Here is a 27,433-nt window from a genome sequence, read left to right on the forward strand (position 1 = left end):
CTTACACTTTAGTATTAAAAATAATTTAAATCTCTTACAAATCTCCAATTTTAATTTCTCATCTCTACTTCAGAAACAGATCATAATTCATATTTAATTTAAAATGAACCCAATTTAAAAAATCATGTGGAGAGTATTTGTATTTTTAAAAAGCTATAAAAATGATTCATGAGTCAAAACTCGGACTCTTCCTCGTGCTCGTCTTCCTCAGCTGGCGTGAGGTATGTTGAGCTGCAGGTGATGAAGATGAAGACGAGGTTTCCTGGTGCTGGACTCGTCCTCACAGGGAGATGTCTGAGGACACGTGCAGCTGTTGTCCTGGTTTCCACTTGGCGCTGCGCCGCACGCCGTCCGCACGCCGGTACGGCTGATTCCTCAAATCTGAGGCCAGAGACAAACAGAAATCATCAGAGACCAGGAAGCTCGTGTTTCATGTCTCTGAAGCTATTAAGATATTATCGTCTTAGAACCACAGTCGTGTCTTTAACAATATCAGTAAATCCTTTGCTTAATAATAATAACTTTTAAACACAGGGCTAATACCCAGAGGCAGTAGAAATAACAATATGTATATTATTACAAATTATTATTTACACGTACTGTGAACCACTTAGAGTATAAACACCCTTACTGTGTACTTTAGTTTAAATAGTTTGTTTCTAAAGATAAATCTATAAAGTCAAAGACTATTGGTTTCTTTTAATTTTCTGTTTGTCTTCCTCAGTTTGATAAAGTTTCATTTTGTTTAGTGACGACACAAATGCAGTTTGGATGTTTTGTTCAAGTTTCCTTAGACTTTTGTCATTTATTTGTGTATTTGTGATTGTTCATGTGACTTTTAATTTGGTGGAAATTAACTAAGTATATACTTGAGATTTTGATTTGACATCACTTGAGTATTTCCATCTACTTTATACTTTTACTTTTAATTACACTACATTTATTTAACATAGTTGACTTTAATAACAGATTCATATAATAATATGAATTAATTACTTAATATCCACCCATTTACCAGCTGCAGCATGAAAGTGATTAGCACATTCATATAAACTCTGCTGGTTCTGATCCGTCTCATTTTGGATCATGTTTTCATTTCAAAACTGAACCAAACTCGAACCACAGCAGCAGCAGATCAGTTCTACTGGATCTTCTATAAATAACCACAGCTCCTTTCATCGACTTTTAAAATCCGCAGCACAGATTTTAAATCTCAGGTGAAAACTCAGCATCTAAATTCTTTCATTTCGCTATTTGAGTGAAGTAAGTCAATATTTGTGTTTATTATAACTGTTTTTTAATCTGCTCTACATCTGAAATCCAAGGTCACATCTTGTGTTTAATTCTCATCTCTTGCTTGAATGATCAGTTTCATGATTATTATCCCACAGTCTGTCCGTCCCTGCTCAGGAGACACAGACCCTGAAAGCACCGAGCGATTCAAGACGTCACCTCGTCGCTGAAGACGGAGTCGCAGAAGAGGCGAGACGAGCGTTTGGCCGAGCGAGCCGTGAAGGGCACGGACTTTAGAGCTGAAGAGGACGAGACGAGAAGAAAGGACAAAGACAGGAGAGAAGCAAAGACAAGGGAAAGTAAGAAACAAGTGGAAAGAGGAAACATGACGACTCAGGACAGGTTGAAGAAAAGTTTAAGCAGCAAAATCAGCCTCAAACTGTAAAAAGTGGATCAGACGGCGAGCTGCTCTGTGACCAGAGACCCTGAAGCCATCTGGAGACGTGACTGGTTAAACCTCAAGTCGTGAGTTAACCAAGAAGCGTCAGAGGTAGGGTTGCAAAGGGGCGGAAAGTTTCCGGTAAATTTCCAGAAACTTTCCGGAAACTTTCCATGGGAAGTTTAGCTCGGGAATTTTGGGAATTTTGAAAAAAAAAAACTAAGCAAATTAAACGCTGAGCAATAAAAACATCATTCAAAACTCTATTTTAAAGATGTATTGTTTCTAGCCTATTTACATTCATTTATCAATCAATTGTAAAATATTTTCACAGACGATTCCAATTGTTTGGCTAACTATTTATATCTCTGGCATTGCATCGGTGTTTTTTTACAAACTTTTTTCTCATCTTATTCTACAGAACAATGCCACGTGCACTCTCTCATGTGTGGAGACATTTCACCCCATCCAATGTAGAAGGAAAGGCTGTGTACATTTGCAAATACTGTGCAAAGACCTATGTTAAGAATGACACAACGATGCAGAAGCATATAGTCAAGTGCCCAAAGTTTCCTCAGGGCTCAAATCAGCCTATGACACAACAAAATGTTTATATTTATGTCTGTATATGACAAGGTAAATACAGTTAGTATAAATGACCTACAACATTCCCAGTTTATTCCCGTTAATTCCCATGGAAAGTTTCCAGCTTTGAATATTCCCGGAATTTTGCAACCCTAGTCAGAGGTGATGAAGTGAATCAGTGAATGTTTGAGGCAGAAAAACCAGGAGAGGAAACACAGACAAAGTTGATAGTTTGAAATCGGTTCATGTTCAGCGGACGGAATCGAACCTGTGATGATGTCCTCGATGGCTCCGTCCTTCCCCTCCCGAACCAGCGGAGACACCTGCCTCCTCTTCAGCTCCGCTATCAAATCCATCTGCGGCAGCCTGGTCACCGTGGAAACCTGAAACATCACAAGTGGGCTGCGGTGAGGTCAAAGGTCAACGAGATGTTTCATGGCTTCTAACGACTGGGATCTGATTCCGGTCGTTTGTGGTTCGTCTTAAGATTAACAGTCGAGTTATTAGTGTTGTTATTTATTTAAGAGGATATTTGCTCCTGATGCTTTATTATTATTTTACACGTGCGAGTCCAGAGCAGCTCAGTCAGGTGATTTTTCCTTTTCCATTTGAAAGTTCTCGATGAAATCCTGGTGTTTTGCCGGTGAACTGTATTTTGAGAGGATTGGAAGACGTCACCTTGTTCTCCATGACGTCAGGTTTACTGGGAGTCGACGGAGTTTCACAGCTCGGGACCAGTTTCCTCTTCTGCTCGTTGTCCTGCTCCGCTTGCTGTCGGGGACAAAGACACGTCAACGGCTTCGACTGCACAGTTCCAGGTTCAATTCCCCAAATCCTGGTGGAACTCAACTCTTCTGCTGGACGTCTCCAAACCTCCTCAAACTCAATAGACAATAAAAAAGAAATTCGCTTGTTTTCCACAGTAAAATATTTAAATCAGACACTGATCCTCATATCACAATATGTTGAGACAGTTGTGATAAATCTGAGGGTTTTGTTTGTTTTTTAACCTCAAGTAAAGAAAGTTGTTTGTTTCTGTCAATTAAGTCTTTTAAAGATTTCTGTACTTCCCTTAATACATTTATTTATTATTGATGCAGCTCAAATATTATCATGAAAATATGATGTGAGCAATTCTTAATGTGCCTTTTAAGCCTTAAATTTATTGTTTTATTATTTTTTATCCTTGTGAAGCACTTTGCATATTTGTAAAGTTGTTGAAAATCTTTACAAAATGGCACTAACATTATTATTATATTATAATCAGCAGCTCACTTTGGCTGCGAGGACACAGTTAGAAACAGTAACAGATATTTCTCCTCTTTTCTCTTCTCTCAGTGAAGCAGCATCAGTTCATTCGCTGCAGGATCAATAAAACACAGCGAGTCTCATCTGACCTTGTACGCTTTGATGAATCTGACAAAAACTGGGAAGAACAAGGAGGGAGGAGTCGTCTTGGAGTTTTCTCCAAAGTATTCCACCGCCGAGTCGTACACATCCTGAAAAACACGTCCCGGGGTTTAGATACAGACACGGCTCGTCATGATTGATTTGATTAATTAAAGCTAATTGAACCTGTGCAGTTTTCCCGTCAGCCACCAGGGAGCGGAGCAGCTCGGTGTTGGTGCTGAGGAACGTCTGCAGGACGGGGTTCTGCTGCTCCACAGAGAACTCAGCAGCGGTCGCCTCCATGCCGCGCTGCAGCGCTCGCACGTCCTGCAGGACGCTGTCCAGAGACACTGAGGAGAGAGAGAGAGAGAGGACAGCTGTGATCATTCAGGAGGCCAGGCCGGCTTCCATTCAACACACCCCCCCCCATCGGAGGAGGAGCAGTAATTAGATTATAAAGAATTACTGCTGACTTAAAGGTCAGGGAGGAGATAACCTGCACAGAGATAACAACAGTGCTGCTGTTCAAACTCCGTCTTAAAGACCACGGTCGACACTCGGCCTCTGAGAGCTGAAAGTGGATCAGTGAATAATTCTGTTCTGATGAATTAATTTCACGTGGTTCCAGCTGCTTGAGAGTGAAGATTTACTGCAGCTGCTCCGAGCGTCGTCGTTCATATAAAGACGTTTGTTATTATTATTAAGTCTTTTCACAACCAGGACCTGAGATCCATCAGGGAGGTTTCCCTCCTCGTATCAGAGCCGTTTACTATTCAAACCTCAGCTGCTCCCTCTGAGTTCATGTGTGTGGAGGTGAAAGAGAACAAACCCATCGAGGCTTTGTCCAGGAAGTGCAGCTCCGAGTAGAAACTCTGGACTTGTGGGTATTTCTCCTGGATGATGCTGACGATGAAGTGCAGCAGCGTCTGTTTGCGGTCGGTGGATTTAGTTTCCAACAACTGGGAACAGCCAGAACAGATTAAAAAATCACAGGTTGAAGAATTATCTATCGAAAGTGATGCTTCAGTGTAATGTATTGTTCGCAGGACCACGTTCATGTGGTCCTTTAATTAAGACAAACATCCAAGGAGGTAGACTGTATATCTTACTCTTAACCCATCGAGATGCACAGTGTTTTTTTTTGGTGTCAATATCTCTATATATTGTTAATTGTCGTACAGAGATTATGTGATACTCAATGTAAATTTGACATTGATTCTTGTCCTACTGTGCCTTACCTCCTAATAAAAATATTTAAAAATATTTAAAAAAAAGAAAGAAAGTGATGCTTCACACTTCAGATGTTTTGACTCACCAGGTCGAGGCTCTGCAGGCGGAAGCCGTACGCTGCTCCTCGCTTGCTGCTGTTCATGTAGTTTCCGAACGCTAAGACGACCTGCAACAGGAAACAGGAAGAAACAATGTTAATGTGCTTAATGCTCATAACTGACTGAGAAACATCGTAATAAGCTTCATATGTTTTATTCCGGTGAAAACAGAAACGAGTCTCACCTCCAGGATCTTCTTCAGTTTGCCGGAGGATTTGATCGACATCGAGGCGGCGATGACGGCGTCGAGTTGCTGAGAGAAAATAACTCATCATAACTCAGTCAAATTTAAAAACACACACGTCAGAAATATCTTTAATTTCAGTTTGATTTATTCTCTCTTAGATATATTTTCTCTGGTGTCCATCTTGAACAAATGTCCATTAAACAGCTTAGAAATCATAGATGAAGGATTTCTACTTTTTCTACAATCTGTAAATCCATGGAGCACGATGATTATCATATATTTAGTGTTTGTATATGTGATAATCATCAATGTCGGACTTTTAAACCTTTAACCGGAGTGTTTCCCAACTTGCTGCCCAGTTCAAGTCGTACACTGATCTTCGACTCACGGGCTGGATCAGCTGGACGCTCTCGGGGAAGTTGCCCATGAAGGTGAGCGCTCTGATTCGCTGGCAGAGCCGCGGGATCTTGCTGAAGCGCACCATGAAGCGGTCCTCCTCGCTGAGCTCGTCCAGGGGCCGGCCCTCACACTCGTGCTCGTGGATGAGCCTCATCTCGTACTCCGAGGGGATGAAGCGCTCCAGCAGCTCCAGGAAGTCCAGACTCAGAGCTCGCTGGTTGTACCTGCAGGGACGGAGGTAAAGACTCTTACTGCTTCTTCAGGTGTAAAGTAAAAACAGACTCCAGGGTTTGGTGCTCACGTCTCGATGGCGCAGCAGATGTCGGACGCAGCCATGCCCTCCTTCCGCAGGGTGATGGCCAGGTTCTTGGCCCTGTTGGGCTCCATCAGAGACACTTTGCTCTGGGTCTTATGAGCCAGTTTCATCTTGAGGGTCCCCGGGGCCACGGGGGCCGACTGGGCCTTGGTCTTAAACTGCTCCTCGAAGGCGGCCATGTTGAGCTCCTGAGGGAACAGTTCCAATAAAGATATTATGAAGATATAATATTAGATTTCATTATTCGGTTCCCAGAAAAAGACGAGAAAGAAGAGAAGTGATGGAACCTCTAAGACGTGTTCGTCGTCCAGCTCGTTGAAGACGGTTCCTGACACCTGGTTGGATTTCAGCGCCTGCCAGTTCAGCAGCGGCAGGCGGTATTTGGTCTGAATCGGTTTCTTTGGTTTACAACCTAAACAGAGGAGGAAACAATGTATCCTTTATTTTGCTTTCAAACATTTTATACGTTTCATTATTTTGTCTTTTCGGACCAAATTAAATCAAAGTTTGTTTGAAAGATTTGGTTTCAACATGGACAAAAATGACGTCGACTCACCTGAGCTCCCATCAGCCCCTGAGTGCTGGTTCGTACCACCTCCAGGGGGCAGCAGAGGAGGAGGTGGAGCTACAGGTGGTGGAGGAGGAGGAGGAGGAGGAGGAGGGGCTTCAGGAGTAGGAGGAGGAGCTTTGGTTGTGCTTGGAGGTGGCGGGGGAGGAGGCGGAGGTGGTGGAGGTGATTTTTCCGCTTCAGGAAGACATGGTGGCGGGTCAGAGGAAGTGGGCGTGGCCTCATCTCCTGTACCTGCTTCTTCTTTGGCTGTCGAGGAAACAGAAGAATCGTCGTTATTCTTTCTCTCACGTCAATCAAATCTTTGTCAGCCAAGCTAAGCTGCAGGATTTATAATTTATACTACATGCAGCCACCAGGGGGCGATGAGACACTATCATTCATCTTTATTTAAGGTCGATCATTTTAACTTTAGGTAACCATGGTTTCCTCTTGCAGGCTTGAAAAGGGAAACTGGAAGTGGTGCAATCTACAACGTCACCACTAGATGTCACTAAATCATACAAACTGAACCTTTAAACATTTAAAAAAGAATTATTCTTTATCAGCTCTGACCTGTCTGAGGCTCGTCCTGGATGACAGGGACCACCTGGAGCTCCAGGTGTCCGGACGCCGAGCGCTCCATCCGGACGAGCCCCTGCTCCACCAGAGCGTGAACTTTGACCTCCAGCTCCCTCAGGGCCTGGGTGGCCCGCTCCCTGTCCCTCTCTCGCTCCGTGTCGCTCTCCCGCTGCAGCTCGCTCTCTCGCTCTCGCTGCTGCAGCAGATTCACCTGAGAGCTCGACTCCCGGAGACTCTCCTGAGACACGAGCAGCGAACACAAGGTCGGACAGAAACACAGGAAGTGGGTGAAAGTACGTAGACGCCTGAACGTCTCGTTATTCATCAATATTTAACTTTATAACTGAAACCAGGTTGTTCTTAACTCAGTTTTTCCTTTAAAGAGGCTCAGTGGGAGAATATTTAATATATATATAAACTTTACCTTCAGCAGCTCCACATCTTTGGTCGTCTGAATGAGTTTTTTCTCGTACTCTGAATCTTTCTCCATCGTCTCCCTCTCGTTCTCCTGGAGTCGGCAGCTCAGCTGAGAAACAACACAACCATCATTCACTGTGAGTGTGAGATACACACAGCACGTTGGTGTTCATGGCTCAGTTGTGTGTCTTCTCCTCTGCACTAAACCCCTGATTATAACAAACTGAAAATTAGATCTTAAAAACGTTTGCTTTAATATATTTAATTCAGAAATTCACTTGTTAAAGCAGCAGATTGTCAGAATGAGATAGGGAGAACATGGGGAATTATTTAAATGATTGCGCAAGGGTGTAAACTGTATTTGTGAATTATGTATAAGGAGATATTTAAATAAACATACACACACTGACATATTCTCTTATGAGTTTATAAGCAGCCTCAGCTGGAAGCTTATTTAGCTTCAGTTTCTATAAACTTTGCACATTTCCTCAGTTAATCTCGTTCTTCCTGATCATCTGGACTGTGTGTGTCTGTCTGTGTGTGTCTGTTTCATCCATGAGATGGTTGTTGGATCTGTGACTCAGTGAAGTGAGTCTCCACCTGCGAGTTGTGTCCCTGCAGCTCCTCCATGTGTTCCAGCAGAGCGTTCTTCGCCTCTGCGTCCTCCAGCAGAGCTGCCACGTCAAACACGTTGTCCAGGTACGCCTGGATCTGCACCAGCAGCCGGTCGCTCTCTGTGAACTTCAACCTCTACATACACACACACACACACACAGACACACACACACACATTTTGGGGAATGTAAACTGAGTCTAAATCACACAGCCACAGTTCAGAGTGCAGCTTCAGGAGAAACTTGCCTCCAGATAATCGTCCAGCTCGTGTCGAGTGAACTCGTACTGGAGGTAAACTCTGAAGTTCATGTTCTCCACTGAGTGAACCACGATGTTGATGAACTGCATGCACGCCACCTGGTGGAGACACAGAGGAACTGCTCTTATTGATTCTTCAATCATTTATCTTCTATTATTTCAAAAATGTTCATTAAACTATAAGTTTCTCAGACGTGAGAATTAAAACAAAGCAAACGTGAAATGTGTGTTTCATGACTGTGTCTCTCTCCCGCTTCACATGGAAGTGACTGAGGAGGAAATTTATCAGTATCAAGTTAACGCGAGAATAAAAACACACAGTCGCAGTTTTACCATGAAGTCGATGTTGTTGTCTTCGCTGTGGAAAAACTCCATGAGCCTCTCGAACCTGCTTCTCTCTGCACACACCTGAAACCAACAAGTAGAAGATCATCATCCATCTGTGTTTGTATCCTGCACTCACACCATCACACACACGACTGTTCACAGATTAATGCTGGTTAAATTCTCTCTCTCTCTCTTTTTTTTAACGATCAGTTCATTTTGCCTCTGCAGTGTCCCCCCCCACCCCCCTCTTTACCCACTCATGTCCGTTACATAATGCAGCAGCAGCACCCGGGCGGCGTGCACACTGAACCACCTCCCACGTCCTGCTGCTGCTGCTGGGGGACACATGACCCGGCTCCTGGCCCCGAGCCCACCTCCCTCTCTCTCTCTCTCTCTCCATCGCTCCCCACTGTCTCCCTGTGTCTCTCGCCCACTCCTCTCGGCTGTGGGACCCCCGGCTGTGACACTGGAGTCCGGCTGTGGGAGCTGAAGCTGCTCTGATCACCAGACGACCGGAGGAAGCTGCCAGACGAAGTGGTTCCTACAAACCGAGCGGTTTAATTTGACTCACGATTATCTTCCTGTTTCTCACTTTATTAGAAGAAGAATCTTTACAGACGTCAAGTGACGGTTCAACGTTCAAACCTTAAAACTGCTTTAACACCATCAGCTCACAGATCTTTAAAATGACCTCTGAAGCAGAACAACAGCTGTTAAAGTATTTCATTAAGTCCCTTGTGATGTACAGATATATAAAATACTGAAAATTATAGCTTTCTTAATCAGTTTTACATTATTTCATGGTCTTATCTGAAACTAACTCGAAGATAAAAATTTCTCGATGACATAGAAACGTTCCAAACTGTCGGTCCTGAAGGTCCAAGCAGGTTGGAACCACTAGGTGGCGCAATGAGCCATGTTCAACCTTTTAATGTAGATTTATTTAATGAATGTCATAATCACTGTGTTTTAAATAACAACATTAATGTGTTTCAGCAAAGAATCGGACATAATTTAGTTTACGCATTGAAGAGTTTGGTATCTAAAAGGTTTTTGTCTCAGTCAGGATCAGACGAAGCTTCTCTGACGTGAACTAAATATAGAAACTCTAAGTTCAGGTTGTTTCTGTCGCATCAGGAGGCGACAGGCTGCAGACAGTTGCTTCTTCCTGAGGCAAAGATGAGAGGGAGGTCAAAGGCCACACGACAAGTGTTCCACATATTCACGCCTCGTCAGACGCTTCTATCTGGAGGTGGAACAACTGCACGCAGCAGCTGACGGAGGAGGAGGAGGAGGAGGAAGGTCTGGGGTTCCCCTGTTATCCTGCTCTAAACCCTGGTATGTGTCTGCTACACCACCTCTGTGATAAGAATAAGAGCAGTTTCAAAGTGAGTCGTCCCTGCTGATGCCTGAGACGCTGAGCAGGTCCACATCATGAATAATAAACTGTACATGTTTCTGTTAGAAGCTGCTGTTGAATCTCTGGTCACATTAATATCATTTGAAAATGATTTAATCAAGTGTCTTTGATCCTCGTACCTCTTGGAAGTTGTCGAAGGCCGAGAGGATGATGTCATGACCTCCTCTGACCAGACACACGGCGGCGAGCAGCTCCAGCACCAGAGCCTTCGTCCTGAGGAGCACTCGTCTTCATTATTCATTCTCTGTGTTTGAATTCATTCACTTACAAGTGTTGGGTTTATTTACCGTGGGTTCCTGTTGTTGAGGCTCAGTGTGACCTCATTGACACAGCTGGGATGTTTCATCACCAGGTTGAACCCAGACTGACACACACAGACACACACACACACACACACACACACACACACACACACACACACACACACAAACACACCAAAAACATCATTTCAGACACGTAAAACTTGTAACTTTTTGTTTTTTCTCTCTCTGGCAGAAATCAGCCTCTGAACCTTCCTGTCACACAGGTTGAGAAACTTTGCTGCGTTCTGATTGGCTGGTTTCAAATACCTGATAGTTCATGATGGCACGTAAACACATGATGCAGAGGTGAACGTCGTCTTTCTGGCTCACGACCCGGGAGTTCCTCACCACCTTCCTGTTTTGGAGAGAGTTGAATCTGCAGGTGAGAGACGCTGTGGTTACCTGAGCTGTCGTCAGCTGCACTTCTACACACGTACATTTATATAGAGATAACAACAGGTCATGGTTCCTCTGTCAAACCTGCTGTGGTGCAGAGGGAGCGATTCGACAAACTGGGCGCTGTCGTTTATCTAATAACAGGTTTGAGTGTGTTTGACACATTTCTCACATTCACACTCTGTGAGGAGGAATGTAGCTGCCGATCAGAAAGATGAGGACATGTCTGAAGACACGTCAACAACACGGCCTTCTGGTGTGGATCATGAACAGGGACACGCCCCCTCGTCCCTGACCCTGTCCCTCCTCCTCACCTGGCAGTGAAGGTTTTGCTGGTTTTGGTCGAGCTGTGGGACGGAGAGCTGCTGGCACTTCTGCTCACGTCCTCCACCGACCTCTCCAAACTTTTGTTTCTATCCGAGGGCAGAGAGCCGCCGTCCAAACAGTCTGCGTCCAACCTGAGAAGAAGAGTCACAGAGGAGTCAGAGGTTACTCATTACAAAAATAAATGGAAGTATCGTTGTTATTTATTTGACGCCGGGATGATGCAGATATATACGACAGTCGCAGTAAATGAGACGATACCTACGTGACAGCGCTGTGAGCGTGAGACAGATAATCCACCAGGACGTCCAGGCCACGGTTCTCCTCGTTCAGGAACTCCTGAGCCCAGCTGGCAAGAGGAAACACAATAAACTTAAACTAAACTAAATATGTGTGTGTGTCTGTACATAATAACTCAACAATCCATAGAGAAATATTCACCAAAGACGTTGTGAATATGGCCTTTGAGTTTATCTCCAGATGATTAACTTTTGGAGCTGATCGGTCAAAGGTCAGAGGTCAAAGTCAACAAAAAATATAGTCAGATTTTTCATCATATAAATGATAAATGAAATGAAATCATTTTAATAGAGAAACTCAGCATCACCTGATTTGGGTTAATAGTTTTCAAGGTTTTGGCTTTATATGATTTAATCTTTCATTTAACATCTAAATGATTTTGTTCCACACAGAAGAATGTGATGAAGACTCACACAGAAGCATGTGATGAAGACTCACACAGAAGCATGTGATGAAGAATCACACAGAAGAATGTGATGAAGACTCACACAGAAGCATGTGATGAAGACTCACACAGAAGCATGTGATGAAGAATCACACAGAAGAATGTGATGAAGACTCACACAGGAGCATGTGATGAAGACTCACAGAGGAGAATGTGATGAAGACTCACACAGAAGCATGTGATGAAGACTCACACAGAAGCATGTGATGAAGACTGACACAGAAGAATGTGATGAAGACTCACACAGAAGCATGTGATGAAGACTCACACAGAAGAATGTGATGAAGACTCACACAGAAGAATGTGATGAAGACTCACACAGAAGAATGTGATGAGGACTCACACAGACGAATGTGATGAAGACTCACACAGAAGCATGTGATGAAGACTCACACAGAGGAATGTGATGAAGACTGACACAGAAGAATGTGATGAAGACTCACACAGAAGCATGTGATGAAGACTCACACAGAAGAATGTGATGAAGACTCACACAGAAGCATGTGATGAAGACTCACACAGGAGAATGTGATGAAGACTCACACAGAAGAATGTGATGAAGACTCACACAGAAGAATGTGGTGAAGACTCACACAGAAGCATGTGATGAAGACTCACACAGAAGAATGTGATGAAGACTCACACAGAAGAATGTGATGAAGACTCACACAGGAGAATGTGATGAAGACTCACACAGGAGCATGTGATGAAGACTCACACAGAAGAATGTGATGAAGACTCACACAGAAGAATGTGATGAAGACTCACACAGGAGAATGTGATGAAGACTCACACAGAAGAATGTGATGAAGACTCACACAGAAGAATGTGATGAAGACTCACACAGAAGCATGTGATGAAGACTCACCCAGAAGCATGTGATGAAGACTCACACAGAAGCATGTGATGAAGACTCACACAGGAGAATGTGATGAAGACTCACACAGAAGCATGTGATGAAGACTCACACAGGAGAATGTGATGAAGACTCACACAGAAGCATGTGATGAAGACTCACACAGAAGAATGTGATGAAGACTCACACAGAAGAATGTGATGAAGACTCACACAGAAGCATGTGATGAAGACTCACACAGAAGCATGTGATGAAGACTCACACAGGAGAATGTGATGAAGACTCACACAGGAGCATGTGATGAAGACTCACACAGACGAATGTGATGAAGACTCACACAGAAGCATGTGATGAAGACTCACACAGAAGAATGTGATGAAGACTCACACAGAAGAATGTGATGAACTCACACAGAAGAATGTGATGAAGACTCACACAGAAGAATGTGATGAAGACTCACACAGAAGCATGTGATGAAGACTCACACAGAAGCATGTGATGAAGACTCACACAGAAGCATGTGATGAAGACTCACCCAGACGAATGTGATGAAGACTCACCCAGACGAATGTGATGAAGACTCACACAGAAGAATGTGATGAAGACTCACACAGGAGAATGTGATGAAGACTCACACAGGAGAATGTGATGAAGACTCACACAGAAGCATGTGATGAAGACTCACACAGAAGAATGTGATGAAGACTCACACAGAAGCATGTGATGAAGACTCACACAGGAGAATGTGATGAAGACTCACACAGAAGAATGTGATGAAGACTCACACAGGAGAATGTGATGAAGACTCACACAGAAGCATGTGATGAAGACTCACACAGAAGAATGTGATGAAGACTCACACAGGAGAATGTGATGAAGACTCACACAGAAGCATGTGATGAAGACTCACACAGAAGAATGTGATGAAGACTCACACAGGAGAATGTGATGAAGACTCACACAGAAGCATGTGATGAAGACTCACACAGAAGAATGTGGTGAAGACTCACACAGGAGAATGTGATGAAGACTCACACAGAAGAATGTGATGAAGACTCACACAGAAGCATGTGATGAAGACTCACACAGAAGAATGTGATGAAGACTCACACAGGAGAATGTGATGAAGACTCACACAGAAGAATGTGATGAAGACTCACACAGAAGCATGTGATGAAGACTCACCCGATGTGATTGGTCCTGAGGGAAATCTCCAGCTCTCTGAGGATCTGCGTGGATTCCTGGACTCGTCTCTTAAACTGACAGAAACACGTGTGGAGGTTAAAGGTCAATGAATTAAAAAATGTCTTTATTAGTGTGACTTATACATAATGAAAAGATATATATAGATTTCAGGAAGTGACATCACAGTGCATTACCATATTTAGCAACAGGTTCTTACCTTTCGACCGACGCCTCCATGATCCAGGAAACTCTTCAGCTTGTCCAGGTACGCAGACGGGGGGTTCTTCACCTGGAAGCGCTCCTGCACACACACAGACACACAGACACACACACACAGTTGCTGGGGTTTGATGACACAGCGTCTCCTGTGGGTTTTATCTTCTTATCTGAGCTGAAGCTCGTTTCAAAACATCAATTTCATCAGGTTTTTAAATTAAACTGTGAAATATCTTAAAGATCCCAGTGGGATTTCTTCTGGTTTATATTTGGTTTGATGATAATTCTCTGAATGAGCCACTGGGATGTTTCCCTCTGTCACTCTCCATCTTGTTATGGACCTACCTGTGGTTGCTATGGTGACGTGCATTATTGATGAGCTTCCTCGTGTGTGTATGTGAGTGTCGGGATGTTTAGTATTAAACTGTGACGCTGTATCGATCGACCTACACTGGTTTTGAATCTATATTCAAACTTCTGCAGCTGTTTTAACTTAAATCAACCTGATATCGATATAGTTCGTTGGTTCAGTGACTGTGAATATGGAGAATGTTGAACTGTAGATCAGTTAAAAAGACTGAAGTTATTAAAAACCAGGGTTTATCTCCAATATTCAGCAGGAAACGTTTAAAAATATGAAGAATTGAAGAATAAACAGAGTTTGGAGGATTAGTTACAGAAGCAGCTCTTCAGGTTCAGGAAGCAGAGGATCATGGGTAATACCGCTGCAGTTAAAGTTACATCGTGTTGCTTTAATTGAATTCAGTTCAGGACAGTTGTTGAGAACCCACCTGGTCACAGATCAGATCCCACTTCTTCTCGTTGTCGTACTGACTGAGGATCTTCACTTTGTCCGGAGGCAGGTTCATCGTGTTCTGGAAGAAGAGAAAGAAACAGAAGCTGAAACAGATTCTTCTTCCTGATCAAGTGTGAAGCTGCTCAAACAAACACTGATGATGGATGGATGTCATTTCCAAATCCAGGTTTGGAGTCACGCAGCTCTGCTAACGTGATTTTCAGTTCTCACGTGTAGGAAACGTGGCTCCGGTGACACGCTAGCTGCTCCACGGGTGATATATTAATTCTGGTGCTTCGGACTTTGGGCTTTTTTAACTTTGCAGAACTTTCACAAAAAACCTTTTAGTTCCAGTAGAGGAAAGAAACACTGAATCACATCGTAAGTCTCCTGTAATGTCACGATTTGTTCAGAAGAACACGATCCAGAGACAAACTGGTTTCTCTTCAACTGTTTATGTGGACGACAACTTAGTTTATACAGACAAACACACACACACACACACACACACACCACTGACGTCACAGCCGATAATCCACTGGTGTCCCATTATTAAACACATTCCAGCACAGTGACACACACACACACACACACACACATCAGCTGTACTATTAATAACACACACGATGCCGGGCCTCTCGACCGCAGACACACACTCAGCTGCTGAGAAGCTTCACGTCCTCCTCGGGTCTCGTGTTGTTTCACCTCCGGCCTCAGATGAGACACTTGTCTACATTTCAGTTTCCTTCTCCTACTGTGTGATGGTGTCATCGTTGTTAAAGTGACTCTATGAACAGAGGAAGCAGCTGCTGAACCTTCTCCTCTCTGGTGTGAAGCCGAGGCCGGGCTCACTCCAGTGTCGTGCAGGAAACAGAGCGAACAGCAGAATGAATCGATGCTGCTCTGCTCCACATGTGAATCGGATAAATCAGCTCTGACCAACGGAGCCGCTGGATCAATAAGAGCTGCTTTCATTCGGACGACTGGAAACTGAAAAGAGGGAAACAACGAAACTGGATGATGATGATGATGAAGGTCTCGTAGGTTCATTAGTTTATTTAAGCCTGACTGACAAACATCATTTACATTTAAGCTAATGTTTAACCACAGATTCTTCCAGGATTTGTTTTTCTCTGGTTGTTTAGCCCCAACTCTCCCGTGAGTTTAACCCTCATTTACATGTCTTTTACATAAGGGTTGGAAAATTACATCGTGCGAATAACTATAGTGACATATTTATATATATATATCTCGGACAATATATCAGAATTTAAAAAGATGTAATATCAGAACGAGCAACAGCCTTAAGAAATACATAGTGACTCCTACTTTTTCCTGCAAACTCACTTCACAAACCCACAGATGTACATTTACGATCCACCCACTGCTGCAATGCCTGCTGGGAAATATGCAAATATGCAAAGTGTTATGTAAAACACTGGAGGAGGAAAAGTGTGCACGTGCATTAGACCCCCCAACGTGCACGTTTCTGTTTGTGCTTCGGATTCGACTTCAGTTTGACGAAGCTGCAGAGAATCGTCACATGAAGGAAGCATCAGAGGAAACTTTCCAACCCCCCCCACCCCCCCCGGTTTGGATTTGCTTATTTATCTCACACACAAATACTGAGTGTTCACATGCAAACTGCCGTGCACACACACACACACACACACACACACACACACACACACACACACACACACACACACACACACACACACACACACACACACACACACACACACACACACACACACACACACACACACACACACACACACACACACACACACACACTCCTCCTTTGTATGCAGACACAGTCTCTCCTGCACTGAACTCAGGAGATTTGCTTCATCAGCAGAAGATGTGGGGGTGGGTGGATGAGGGGAGGGGTGAGAGAGAGAGGGAGGTGGTAGTGGTGGTTGGGGGGGGGGTGGATCTATATTTGGTGTCCCACAAACAGTGATGCAGCAAATCTGCTTTTAAAGCAGCAAAACGCTGCAGAGCGACGCCTGGTTCATAGTGTGTGGGTGAGATTCTTTCTTTAGATCAACGACACAACTGTGATATTTACACAGATTTATCGCAAATTCAAAATATGGTCTTGAAATTTAGATTTGTCAAACCTCATAGTTTCACTGATTCACTGCAGAAGTCGGAGTCACTTCAATGATCTTCTCTAAACACAGAGATCAGGTCCTGATGGACAAGCGTCCTGCAGGGGGACAGAGATCAGCTGAGGAGCTTCGTCTCTGACAGAGAAAACATCATCTGAGCAGAGGAGACGCTCGTCCATCAGGACTGATCTCTGTCCCTCTGCAGGACGCTCGTCCCTCAGGATCTCCGTCCCCCTGCAGGACGCTCGTCCATCAGGATCTCCGTCCCCCTGCAGGACACTCGTCCATCAGGATCTCTGTCCCCCTGCAGGACGCTCGTCCCTCAGGACCTGATCTCTGTCTCCCTGCAGGACGCTGGTCCATCAGGACCTGATCTCTGTCCCCCTGCAGGACGCTCGTCCATCAGGACCCGATCTCTGTCCCCCTGCAGGACGCTCGTCCATCAGGACCTGATCTCTGTCCCCCTGCAGGACGCTCGTCCATCAGGACTGATCTCTGTCCCTCTGCAGGACGCTCGTCCATCAGGACCTGATCTCTGTCCCCCTGCAGGACGCTCGTCCCTCAGGACCTGATCTCTGTCCTCCTGCAGGACGCTGGTCCATCAGGACCCGATCTCTGTCCCCCTGCAGGACGCTGGTCCCTCAGGATCTCTGTCCCCCTGCAGGACGCTGGTCCCTCAGGATCTCCGTCCCCCTGCAGGACGCTCGTCCCTCAGGATCTCTGTCCCTCTGCAGGACGCTCGTCCCTCAGGATCTCTGTCCCTCTGCAGGACGCTCGTCCCTCAGGACCTGATCTCCGTCCCCCTGCAGGACACTCGTCCCTCAGGATCTCTGTCCCCCTGCAGGACACTCGTCCCTCAGGATCTCTGTCCCCCTGCAGGATGCTCGTCCCTCAGGATCTCTGTCCCCCTGCAGGACGCTCGTCCATCAGGATCTCCGTCCCCCTGCAGGATGCTCGTCCCTCAGGATCTCTGTCCCCCTGCAGGACACTCGTCCCTCAGGATCTCCGTCCCCCTGCAGGAGGAGCTGACTCACTGATCAGCTCCTCTATCACCTCACTCATCATCTTCTCCTGCAGGCGGCTGATGAAGGAATGTGGTTCCTCCGACAGCAAGTGGTCCGGTGGCATAGTGAACGTGTCTGTGAGCTGAGGACACGTCGGTCTCTGTCCTCAGGGGACAAACAGACGCTCAGTGCAGGAAGACACCAGGAGGAAATCGAGTTAACATCGAGGAACGCTGGTCATCGAAGAACGTGGAGATGGTTTAGTTTACAATGAAACCTCAGTGAACAAAGATCGATGACATGTCAGCTCCCCATACTGAAGCCTAAGCGTGTTAATCTCCCCCTGGTGGCTGGCTGCAGTATAGCTCATAACATTTTAATTAGGGCTGGGCAAGTTAACTCAAGTGATGATTTAACTCGATTGTTTATCCGCCAATTATTTTCTTTTTTCCTGTTCTGCAGCAGTCAGCAACAGACTTTCACAAAATAAAAGCCTGACTTTCACAATAAAACAATAAATAATCAAACCTGAGTTAATGCGAGATAAAATAATTAATCGAGTTAACTCATCACTTGAGTTAACTCCATTGAAACAAGTTAACTTGCCCAGCCCTAATTTTAATACAACTTCACGTTTACACAACGTTCTTTTGGTGCGTACACAGCTAAGGCGAGTTCTTTCCTGTTGAATTATCTAGCAACACAACCTGAGAATATTTCCCAGTTCTCCTGAGTTTCAGTCTCAGCACTGATTGGCTTTCGCGACCTCACGTCAACGACTTTGTGTTTAATCTCAACGATTAAAGTTGGAACAATTGGAGCTGATCTTTCTTCCCTCAGGTTTCTCTTGAAGGACTTGTTTTGTGTGGATAGTGATTTTGCATTTTGAGCCAAAGGATCCTACACAAAGTCAAGTGTCCACACACTGCTGCTGCTCTTCTCTGACGAGTAAAACTATGGAATCTGAGAGAGTTTCTGTCATTTCAAGCTGCAGAACCAGTTGGTGCTCAGCTGCTGTTAGAAGGTAAACAGGTCTGACTTCGCCTGCTGCAGCGAGCGGCCGCTCTGAGCCTAATGCTGCAGTAAGCCTCAGAATAAAGGAGCTCTTATGTGTCTTTCCACAGTGGCTTTGTGTACCTGGCACCGCCATAAGCTCGGCCACAGCAACGTGCACACTTCTACATTTTCTGAATTCTTTGCTTCTTTGTGCTGTTTCTGTCTCCGGTGTCTTTTTTCTTCTTTGTGAAAGTCACCAACATCACAATCATCATCACCATCATCTTCATCCCCCTCATCATCATCAGTATCAATATCAGTATCAGTATCATCATCGCCACCATCATCCTCATCAACAGTATCAGTAACATTATCCTAATCACAATCATCACCCTCATCTTCCTCCTCCTCCTCCTCCTCATAATCATAATCTTCATTATCAGTATCATCATCATCATCATCATCATCATCATCATCCCCCTCATCCTCAGTATCAACATCATCATCATCCTCATCATCATCAGCATCATCATCATCTTCATGCCCCTCATCATCAACAGTATCAGTAACATGATCCTAATCACAATCATCACCCTCATCTTCTTCCTCCTCCTCATAATAATACTCTTCATCATCAGTATCATCCTCCTCCTCCTCATCACCATCAACACCACTATCATCATCATTCTCATCATCATCATCATTCTCATGCACCCTCCTCTTCCTCCTCCTCATCATCACCTCCCTATTCCTCCTCCTCCTCATAATAATACTCTTCATCATCAGAATCCTCTTCCTCCTCCTCCTCATAATAATACTCTTCAGCATCATCATCCTCCTCCTCACCACCCTCCTCCTCCTCATAATAATACTCTTCATCATCAGTATCATCCTCATCACCCTCCTCCTCCTCGTAATAATACTCCTCATCATCAGTATCATCCTCATCATTCTCATCACCCTCCTCCTCATCATCACCATCATCATTCTCACCACACTCCTCCTCCTCCTCATAATAATACTCTTCATCATCAGAATCCTCCTCCTCCTCCTCCTCATCACCACCCTCTTCCTCTTCCTCCTACTCCTCCTCATAATAATACTCTTCATCATCAGAATCCTCCTCCTCCTCCTCCTCCTCTCACCAGCACTGCACTGAACCGCTCCTCCAGCTCCTCCTCCTCATCACCACCCACTTCCTCTTCCTCCTCCTCCTCATAATAATACTCTTCATCATCAGTATCATCCTCATCATCATCATCACCCTCCTCCTCCTCCTCCTCCTCTTCCTCATAATAATACTCCTCCTCCTCCTCCTCTCACCAGCACTGCACTGAACCGCTCCTCCAGCTCGTCCTCAGGAGGCATCTGGAGCTTCAGCCCTGCACTTTGCTTCTGGGTTCCCGTGGATCCCTGAGGGCCCGAGGCCGGCTTCCCTTCCTTCTGGAGAGGAACCTCCATGCTTCCTGCTGCGTTGCCCATGACTGAAGATCCAACAGGTGCAGGGAAACACGCGCACATGCACAAAAACCTGCTCTCAAACAAAGTGTTGGAGCATCTATAAATAAATAAACAGGCTGCTTCCTGTTGTTTAAAGTTCAGTTAGAGGCTCTGTGGTCCTTCCTTGTGTCCATGTGTCCTTGTGTCCATGTTGTCCAGCAGACATGAAGCTCAGCTCGGAGACAAGACCCGCAGCCCGGTGCTTTATGAAATCCTAGAATCAGGGAAAGGGGATATCCTGAGGAGTGACGGACCGGGTGACAGCTGAGAGGGGGGGGAGGCTGCAACGAGGAAAGAAGAGCAATGAAAAGAAGTGTCTCCTCTCCTGCTTCTGTCTGCACAGGTGAAGCAAAGTAAAAAACAAAAGCTGTGGAGGAAACTGCAGATCTCTCAGCTGCAGGTTCCTCTGTGGAGGTCGTCCGTGTGCAGGTGCATGCTGGGAGTCTGAGGATCCTTCATCTCCATGTTCACAGGAAATCAATAAAGAAGCGGCCGAGCTCCAGCAGGACGCAGCTCAGCCTCAGAGACTCTGAGAGAGACTGGAGGCTTCACTTCAGCAGGGGCAGGCGGAGGCAACCTGGGTCCTAGAGCCTCCAGGTTCAGGCTGCACCGTGCGTGGTGGGCGTGTCGATGAGCTTTCTAACATGTGACGTCATGTCCCGCCTCCTGCTCCACTACAGGCTCCGCCCCTCGCCTGAATGTTCTGGACAACATACGTGTTGTGTGTAACAATATGGCAGCTCCCTAAAGTGAAGCCAAACACCCTGACTGCCCCCTGGTGGCCGGTGGCATGAAGTTATGTTATAAAACAAGCTCATGTCTACGATCACAACCTCGTTCACACCTTCACAGACTCACATCCACACAAACCCAGTTGTGATGTAACTGTGTGACTCACAAAAACTGTGTGAGTGGCTGTGACTGGAAGCAGCTGGTTAATAAGTGATGAGTCACACTGAGACCTGGTCACGCCTGGTCACACCTGGTCACATGACCTGAGACCTGGTCACGCCTGGTCACACCTGGTCACATGACCTGAGACCTGGTCACGCCTGGTCACATGACCTGAGACCTGGTCACGCCTGGTCACACCTGGTCACATGACCTGAGACCTGATGTCAGGTGATGAAGTGACTCATCAGCTGAGGAACTTTAAACATTGTGTTTAACTGTCACTCACTTTATTCAAAGGTTAATTAAATAAAGTTTGTTTCCTGTTGTTTATGTCACAACAATAAAACAAACTTCCATCTGGTCATAAACTGTTTTCTTCTAGTTAACAGGGCGACATCTGGTGGTAAAAACATTACATTACAGTGCTCTGCACATTTTCCTTGAAATCTAAAAAGTTGCCTTCGACCAAGATGTCAAATGTAAAATGTGTTTCCTTCAAACAAATAAGGAGAAGAATTAAAAATTACTCAGAGGAGACATTTCATGTTTATCTGTTTTATTTATCATAAAAATTGAAGAAAATAAGGAAAATATGGAAAAGGTTCATAACAGAAGCAAAAAAACTGAAAAAATATGCATCAGGACAAACAAGATTTAATTCAACTTTTTGATGATTAGCCTACATAACTAAACTTAGTCTATCTGTGTGTGTGTGTGTGTGTGTGTGTGTGTGTGTGTGTGTGTGTGTGTGTGTGTGTGTGTGTGTGTGTGTGTGTGTAACCTGCATCGTCCTTACATTCTAATATAAATGTGATCATTTCATTTATTCAGGTCAAAGTTTGGGTTGAGATAGATGATGATTAAACACACACACACACACACACACACATTCACAAGCGCACACACACACACACACACACACACACACAAACACAAACACACATACACAGAATTTGATGATCAAACGTCTCCTGAATATGAAGCATGACTCACTGCTGCCACCTGCAGTATGAGAATACAGTTTCAGTTCTCGGTTCCTCTGGAATCCTCTGAATCACCGTGACGATGATGGTTTGTTTTCATCCTCCAGCTCTTTGATCTTCATGTACTGTAACTGTACTTCATGTTTTCTGCAGGTGATCATGTGACCAGTGCAGCGTCCACGTCGCTGAACATCATTTGTTTCCTGGGAACAGGAACTTGGAGGGAATCTCGTTGCTGGAGAAGCGTTCATGCGGCGTCGGGGAGGAAACTGAAGGAGCGGTGAGAGCAGGGGACGAGGGCGAGGTGGAGGTCAACGCCTGCGGCGCCACGTAGAGGCCACGCAGGCATCCTGAGTCACGGAGCAGCCTCAGCACGTCCCCGCGGAAGCGAACGCCCACCAGGGCGTACAGGACGGGGTTGAGGCAGCAGCGGGCGTAGGCCAAGGTGCAGGTGACGTACTCCGGCAGATGAAGGCCGCATTCCGGCGCCGCTATCTTCTGGGACAGCACCACGGTGTAGGGCAGCTGGAAGAGCAGGAACACCAGCACCAGCGCCACCATCAGCTTCAGGGTGCGCTGCCGCTGCCACTGCTTCCCTCGGCGAAGGCGGTTCCCTTCCCACAGCACGCAGGCGATCACAGAGTAGCACGCCACCATCACCAGCAGGGACACGCAGAAGACGCCGATGATGGCTCCGTTGGCGGCCATCTTGACCTTCCCGCTCGTTAGAATGCCGCAGTAGAATGGCACCGAGTCCTCAGGGCCGAGCTCGGTCACGTCGGAGAAGAGGATCTCAGGTAGACTGAGGAGAACGGCGACCACCCACACACCCAGAGCCGCCATCTTGCCTCCTCTCAGAATCCGACTGCGCAGCCGGAGCACGTCCTGCGCCCGCGCCACCACCAGGTAGCGGTCCACGCTGATGCACGCCAGCAGCAGCAGGCCGCTGTAGGTGTTGACGGCGTAGCAGGCTCGCGTGGCCTTGCAGAGCGAGACGGAGAAGATCCACCCGCGGTGAGTGTCCACCGCCTGCAGGGGGAGCGTGAGGAGCAGCAGGAGGTCGGCCAGCGCCAGGTGCAACAGGAACACGTCCGTCAAGGAGCGAAGACGCAGGCGGCGGTAGAGGGCGAAGGTGGCGATGACCAGGCAGTTTCCCAGCATGCCCAGCAGGAAGATGAGGCAGAAGAAGCAGGTCTGGAACATTTTGATGGTGGACTCGTCGGCGTCGCAGAAGAACGAGTCGTCGTAGTTACTCGAGTTGTCACTGGAGTTCAGGAACGAGTCGTTCAAAAAGCCGTCGTCATAGTAGTAATCCATCCCTGATGAGAAACATCAACACGAGTTACAGTTTTTCTCGATTGCTTAAAGGGACTCTCACCTTTGTTGCATTTGAGAATTACAGCACATTCAAATCATCCCGCCTTCCTCCAATGCCCCACCCCCTCGTTCCCATCCGCGGTGTTTTTTTGAAGAAACTTTATTTACAAGCAGACTTACAACCTACTGCCTCCGCGCACGCACGTGAGTTTTTGTTTACCAAAGCAATGGATTCGGTAAGTTATATACATTTACATTCACATGCCTTGATGACGCGGGCCCGAATGCGCCACAAGAAGCAGACGGAAAACCTGCATGTCCATGCAGCAAACAGACAGGTCTGTCGGCCAATAAGGTCCTTCGGTCCGAAGAATTTTATTGGTTGAAGTTTTCACTAAATATTACGAGAGTGAAATAATTGTTTGTTTTTACTCCTGGTGGGTCTGTCTTGCATTTTAGAGTGTCATTACCTTATTAATACCAACTTAACCTTATCCAAAAAAAGTGTAAAAATGCAACAAAGGTAAGAGTCCCTTTAAGCACGATTTTCAAAACAGGGCCCGGTGTTTGAAAACACTAAACACAATTGGCACAACCACACACCCAATCAGCAGAACACCTCAGATCCTTTGCAAAATGAAACACTCTTGTAAAAACTACACTACACTAATTTGTCAAAACCATATTTTGTTACCATATGAAACACACACGTTTCACATGACTTAATTCTGTTTGAACCAGTTACACACTGCTGCTGCTAACCTAAAACACTTTTAGCAATTCCAGTTCACAGTGAATAGAGTCCTGTAAGTGAAGTACACAGAGAAAGTGCAAATAGACAATAAATTCACAAAACTCTACACAACACGAATGCTGCAGAGGCATGAAAATAGAATTTATTTCTCTCCATATTCCCAAATCAGTCAACATGTCAACATTGAGAATCAAAACAAAACACATCCCAGTTTTCATGCTACTACAGGAGTGTGCATACCACTGTAGGCTCAGCAAATATCAGACAAGCAGAAAATTCAGTTCCCCTCATTGAAACCAGTACAGGTTTCACTACCTGAGCCTGGGGCTGGAGATCGTAAACCCCCCCACCCCCCCCCCCCCTTGCAGAGAAAAACTCTTTGATTGGGTTTAGAAACGGCAATCGAAAAAAAACTGTAATCGCTATAAAGATGATTTAAAGTAAAAACTACACTCAAAAGGAGACTCGCAAAACTTCATCATCATCTGGAGATGTCACAGTTTACAATAATAATAAAGAACAGGGGATGGATTCCCCCCCACCCCCCCCACCCCCTTGGTCCACCCCTGGCCCAAAGACTTGTCTTTGGATCCATGTCTTAGTCACAGTCACTTTGCTGCTCGTGTCCTGATCATTAAACTGTAACACGTGTTTCAGGATCTTCATCAATATCATGATTTCTTCTTTGTTTCTGCAAAATTCTCACATTGAGACAAACGAGTGTGAGAATTGAACCTCAGGTATAAATGAGCCGAGCTGCAGCCTCCTCTTCCTCCTCTTCCTCCTCCTCTTCTTCTTCTTCTTCTTCTTCTTCTTCTGACTCAGACGCTTGAGTCATTTCACTGCAGGTTGCGTGAGACTGGCATCAGGTCGTTGGCATCGGGGGGGAAACCGTGGGCAGAGTCGAGGTCGACAGATCAGTCAGAGTCGCGTGTCAACAACTGCTTCATTAACAGTTCCCACATCTTTCAGATCACTCCACTGGTCTCTGTCTGTCTCTGTCTCTGTCTCTGTGTCTGTCTGTGTCTGTGTCTGTCTGTGTGTCTGTGTCTGTCTGTGTCTGTCTCTGTGTGTCTCTGTCTCTGTCTCTGTCTCTGTGTCTGTCTGTGTCTGTCTCTGTCTGTCTCTGTCTCTGTCTCTGTGTCTGTCTGTGTCTGTCTGTGTGTCTGTGTCTGTCTCTGTCTGTCTCTGTCTCTGTCTCTGTGTCTGTCTGTGTCTGTCTGTGTGTCTGTGTCTGTCTCTGTCTGTCTCTGTCTCTGTCTCTGTCTCTGTGTCTGTCTGTGTGTCTGTGTCTGTCTCTGTCTGTCTCTGTCTCTGTCTCTGTCTCTGTCTCTGTCTCTGTCTCTGTGTCTGTCTGTGTCTGTCTCTGTGTGTCTCTGTGTGTGTCTGTGTCTGTGTGTCTGTGTCTCTGTCTGTGTCTCTGTGTCTCTGTGTGTCTGTGTGTGTGTCTGTGTCTCTGTGTGTGTCCGTGTGTGTCTCTGTGTGTCTGTGTGTGTGTCTGTGTGTCTGTGTCTCTGTGTCTCTGTGTGTGTCTGTGTGTGTCTCTGTGTGTCTCTGTGTGTGTCTGTGTGTGTGTCTGTGTGTGTGTCTGTCTCTGTGTGTCTGTGTTCCTCTGTGTGTGTCTGTCTGTGTGTCTCTGTGTCTGTGTCTCTGTGTGTGTCTCTGTGTGTGTCTGTGTGTCTGTCTCTGTGTGTCTGTATGTCTCTGTCTCTGTCTGTCTCTGTGTGTCTGTGTGTGTGTGTCTGTGTGTGTGTCTGTGTGTGTCTCTGTGTCTCTGTGTGTGTGTCTGTGTGTGTCTGTGTGTGTCTCTGTGTCTCTGTCTCTGTGTCTCTGTGTGTGTCTGTGTGTGTGTCTGTGTCTCTGTCTGTCTCTGTCTGTCTCTGTCTGTCTCTGTGTGTGTGTGTCTGTGTGTGTGTCTGTGTGTGTCTCTGTGTCTCTGTGTGTGTGTCTGTGTCTCTGTCTCTGCTCAGGACTTTAAATTCACTCATAACTTTGTGTCTTCTCATTTCTCTTGATGCGACGGTGGAGGAGCTTCAGCTGAAGGTAAGAGGGAGGACGAGGTTCAGTTCTGTTTGTTCCTTTTGTCTGTTAGTTTGTGTGTTTGTGTGTTTGTGTGTTTGTGTGTTTGTGTGTTTGTGTGTTTGTGAGAAAGATTTCACTAAATCAACTGAACAGGTATTTATGAAACTTGTCGGAACGATGTGATGTGAGTCGAGAAAGTTTGCTTTGGATCCAGGAAGTTTCCTCTTTCTTTAATATTCAGAGGTCGGATGTTTCATTTTTAAATATTCATTGATTTCTCAGAGAATAATTTGTGGATCTTGATGAAAGAAATGAAACGTACATAGACTGATAATTATGAGTGTGTGAGATCCGGTGGAAGTTGATTGAATTTAAGGGACAGTTTGACTCATAACTAAAGATTGTTTGTAAAGTTTGTAAAGAGTCGGTAATAACTGGTTCTCAGAAGCAGGAACAGGAACAAACTGTGAGACGTGGCACCGACTGCAATACATTTCAATTGTGATTTTTTAATTCTATGTTTTTATTTTTAACTTTAAAATGTTTATTTTATACATTTTATGTTTTTTCATTTTAGGATTCTATATATTAAAATTGTATAGTCAGATAAAGACAGCTACAAAAATGTACGAGTTATTCAGGTTGAATTTAATATAAGTAAAAAGGATCTTTGACAAATAGATTAAACATAAAAAATACCATTAACTATATTTGTTGTTTCTAGTAATATTAGAAACTTTTAATAATTTTATGCTTTTTTTTGTACAAATGCTTTGTGAGATCTCGCTGCTTCAAATACTCCCGCACAAATTTTAACTACACACAAACACAATATTTCTAGATCTGCAAAAGTTTTTATACACACACGCAAATAATGTGAGGTTCAACCAATTTGTGAAACATTTTTCACAAACACAAGATATTTTTGACCTTAATTAGTTCCAAGAGGATTAAGACTTTTTTTGCTGTTTTCAAGTTCAACTA

General features: G+C 45.2%; 2 protein-coding genes across 2 annotated transcripts in view; both read right to left on the reverse strand.

Annotated features, from left to right (window-relative positions):
• Window positions 1–118: 118 nt before the first annotated feature.
• fmnl1b (formin-like 1b) lies at window positions 119–20,500 on the reverse strand. The gene is made up of 27 exons (XM_061095350.1): window positions 20,303–20,500; window positions 14,858–14,941; window positions 14,068–14,151; window positions 13,851–13,924; window positions 11,330–11,413; window positions 11,055–11,198; window positions 10,612–10,720; window positions 10,330–10,406; window positions 10,162–10,255; window positions 8,629–8,703; window positions 8,284–8,394; window positions 8,023–8,172; window positions 7,430–7,531; window positions 7,000–7,243; window positions 6,574–6,687; window positions 6,433–6,540; window positions 6,164–6,288; window positions 5,862–6,064; window positions 5,550–5,784; window positions 5,159–5,227; window positions 4,962–5,042; window positions 4,476–4,605; window positions 3,833–3,996; window positions 3,655–3,756; window positions 2,936–3,028; window positions 2,526–2,640; window positions 119–381 (listed from the first exon to the last, which is right to left on the reverse strand). The coding sequence occupies exons 1-27, from the start codon at window positions 20,498–20,500 to the stop codon at window positions 281–283; spliced, it is 3,270 nt and encodes a 1,089-aa protein (XP_060951333.1). The 3' UTR covers window positions 119–280.
• Window positions 20,501–22,548: 2,048 nt separating this feature from the next.
• The window catches only part of ccr10 (chemokine (C-C motif) receptor 10), an 11,199-nt gene continuing 6,314 nt past the window's right edge, over window positions 22,549–27,433 (reverse strand). The window contains exon 4 of the mRNA XM_061095351.1: window positions 22,549–23,675. Within this exon, the coding sequence (XP_060951334.1) occupies window positions 22,549–23,675 (1,127 nt within the window). The remainder of the gene's footprint in view (window positions 23,676–27,433) is intronic.

The sequence above is a fragment of the Limanda limanda genome, chromosome 21 (genome assembly GCF_963576545.1).
Source record: "Limanda limanda chromosome 21, fLimLim1.1, whole genome shotgun sequence".
NCBI lineage: Eukaryota > Metazoa > Chordata > Actinopteri > Pleuronectiformes > Pleuronectidae > Limanda > Limanda limanda.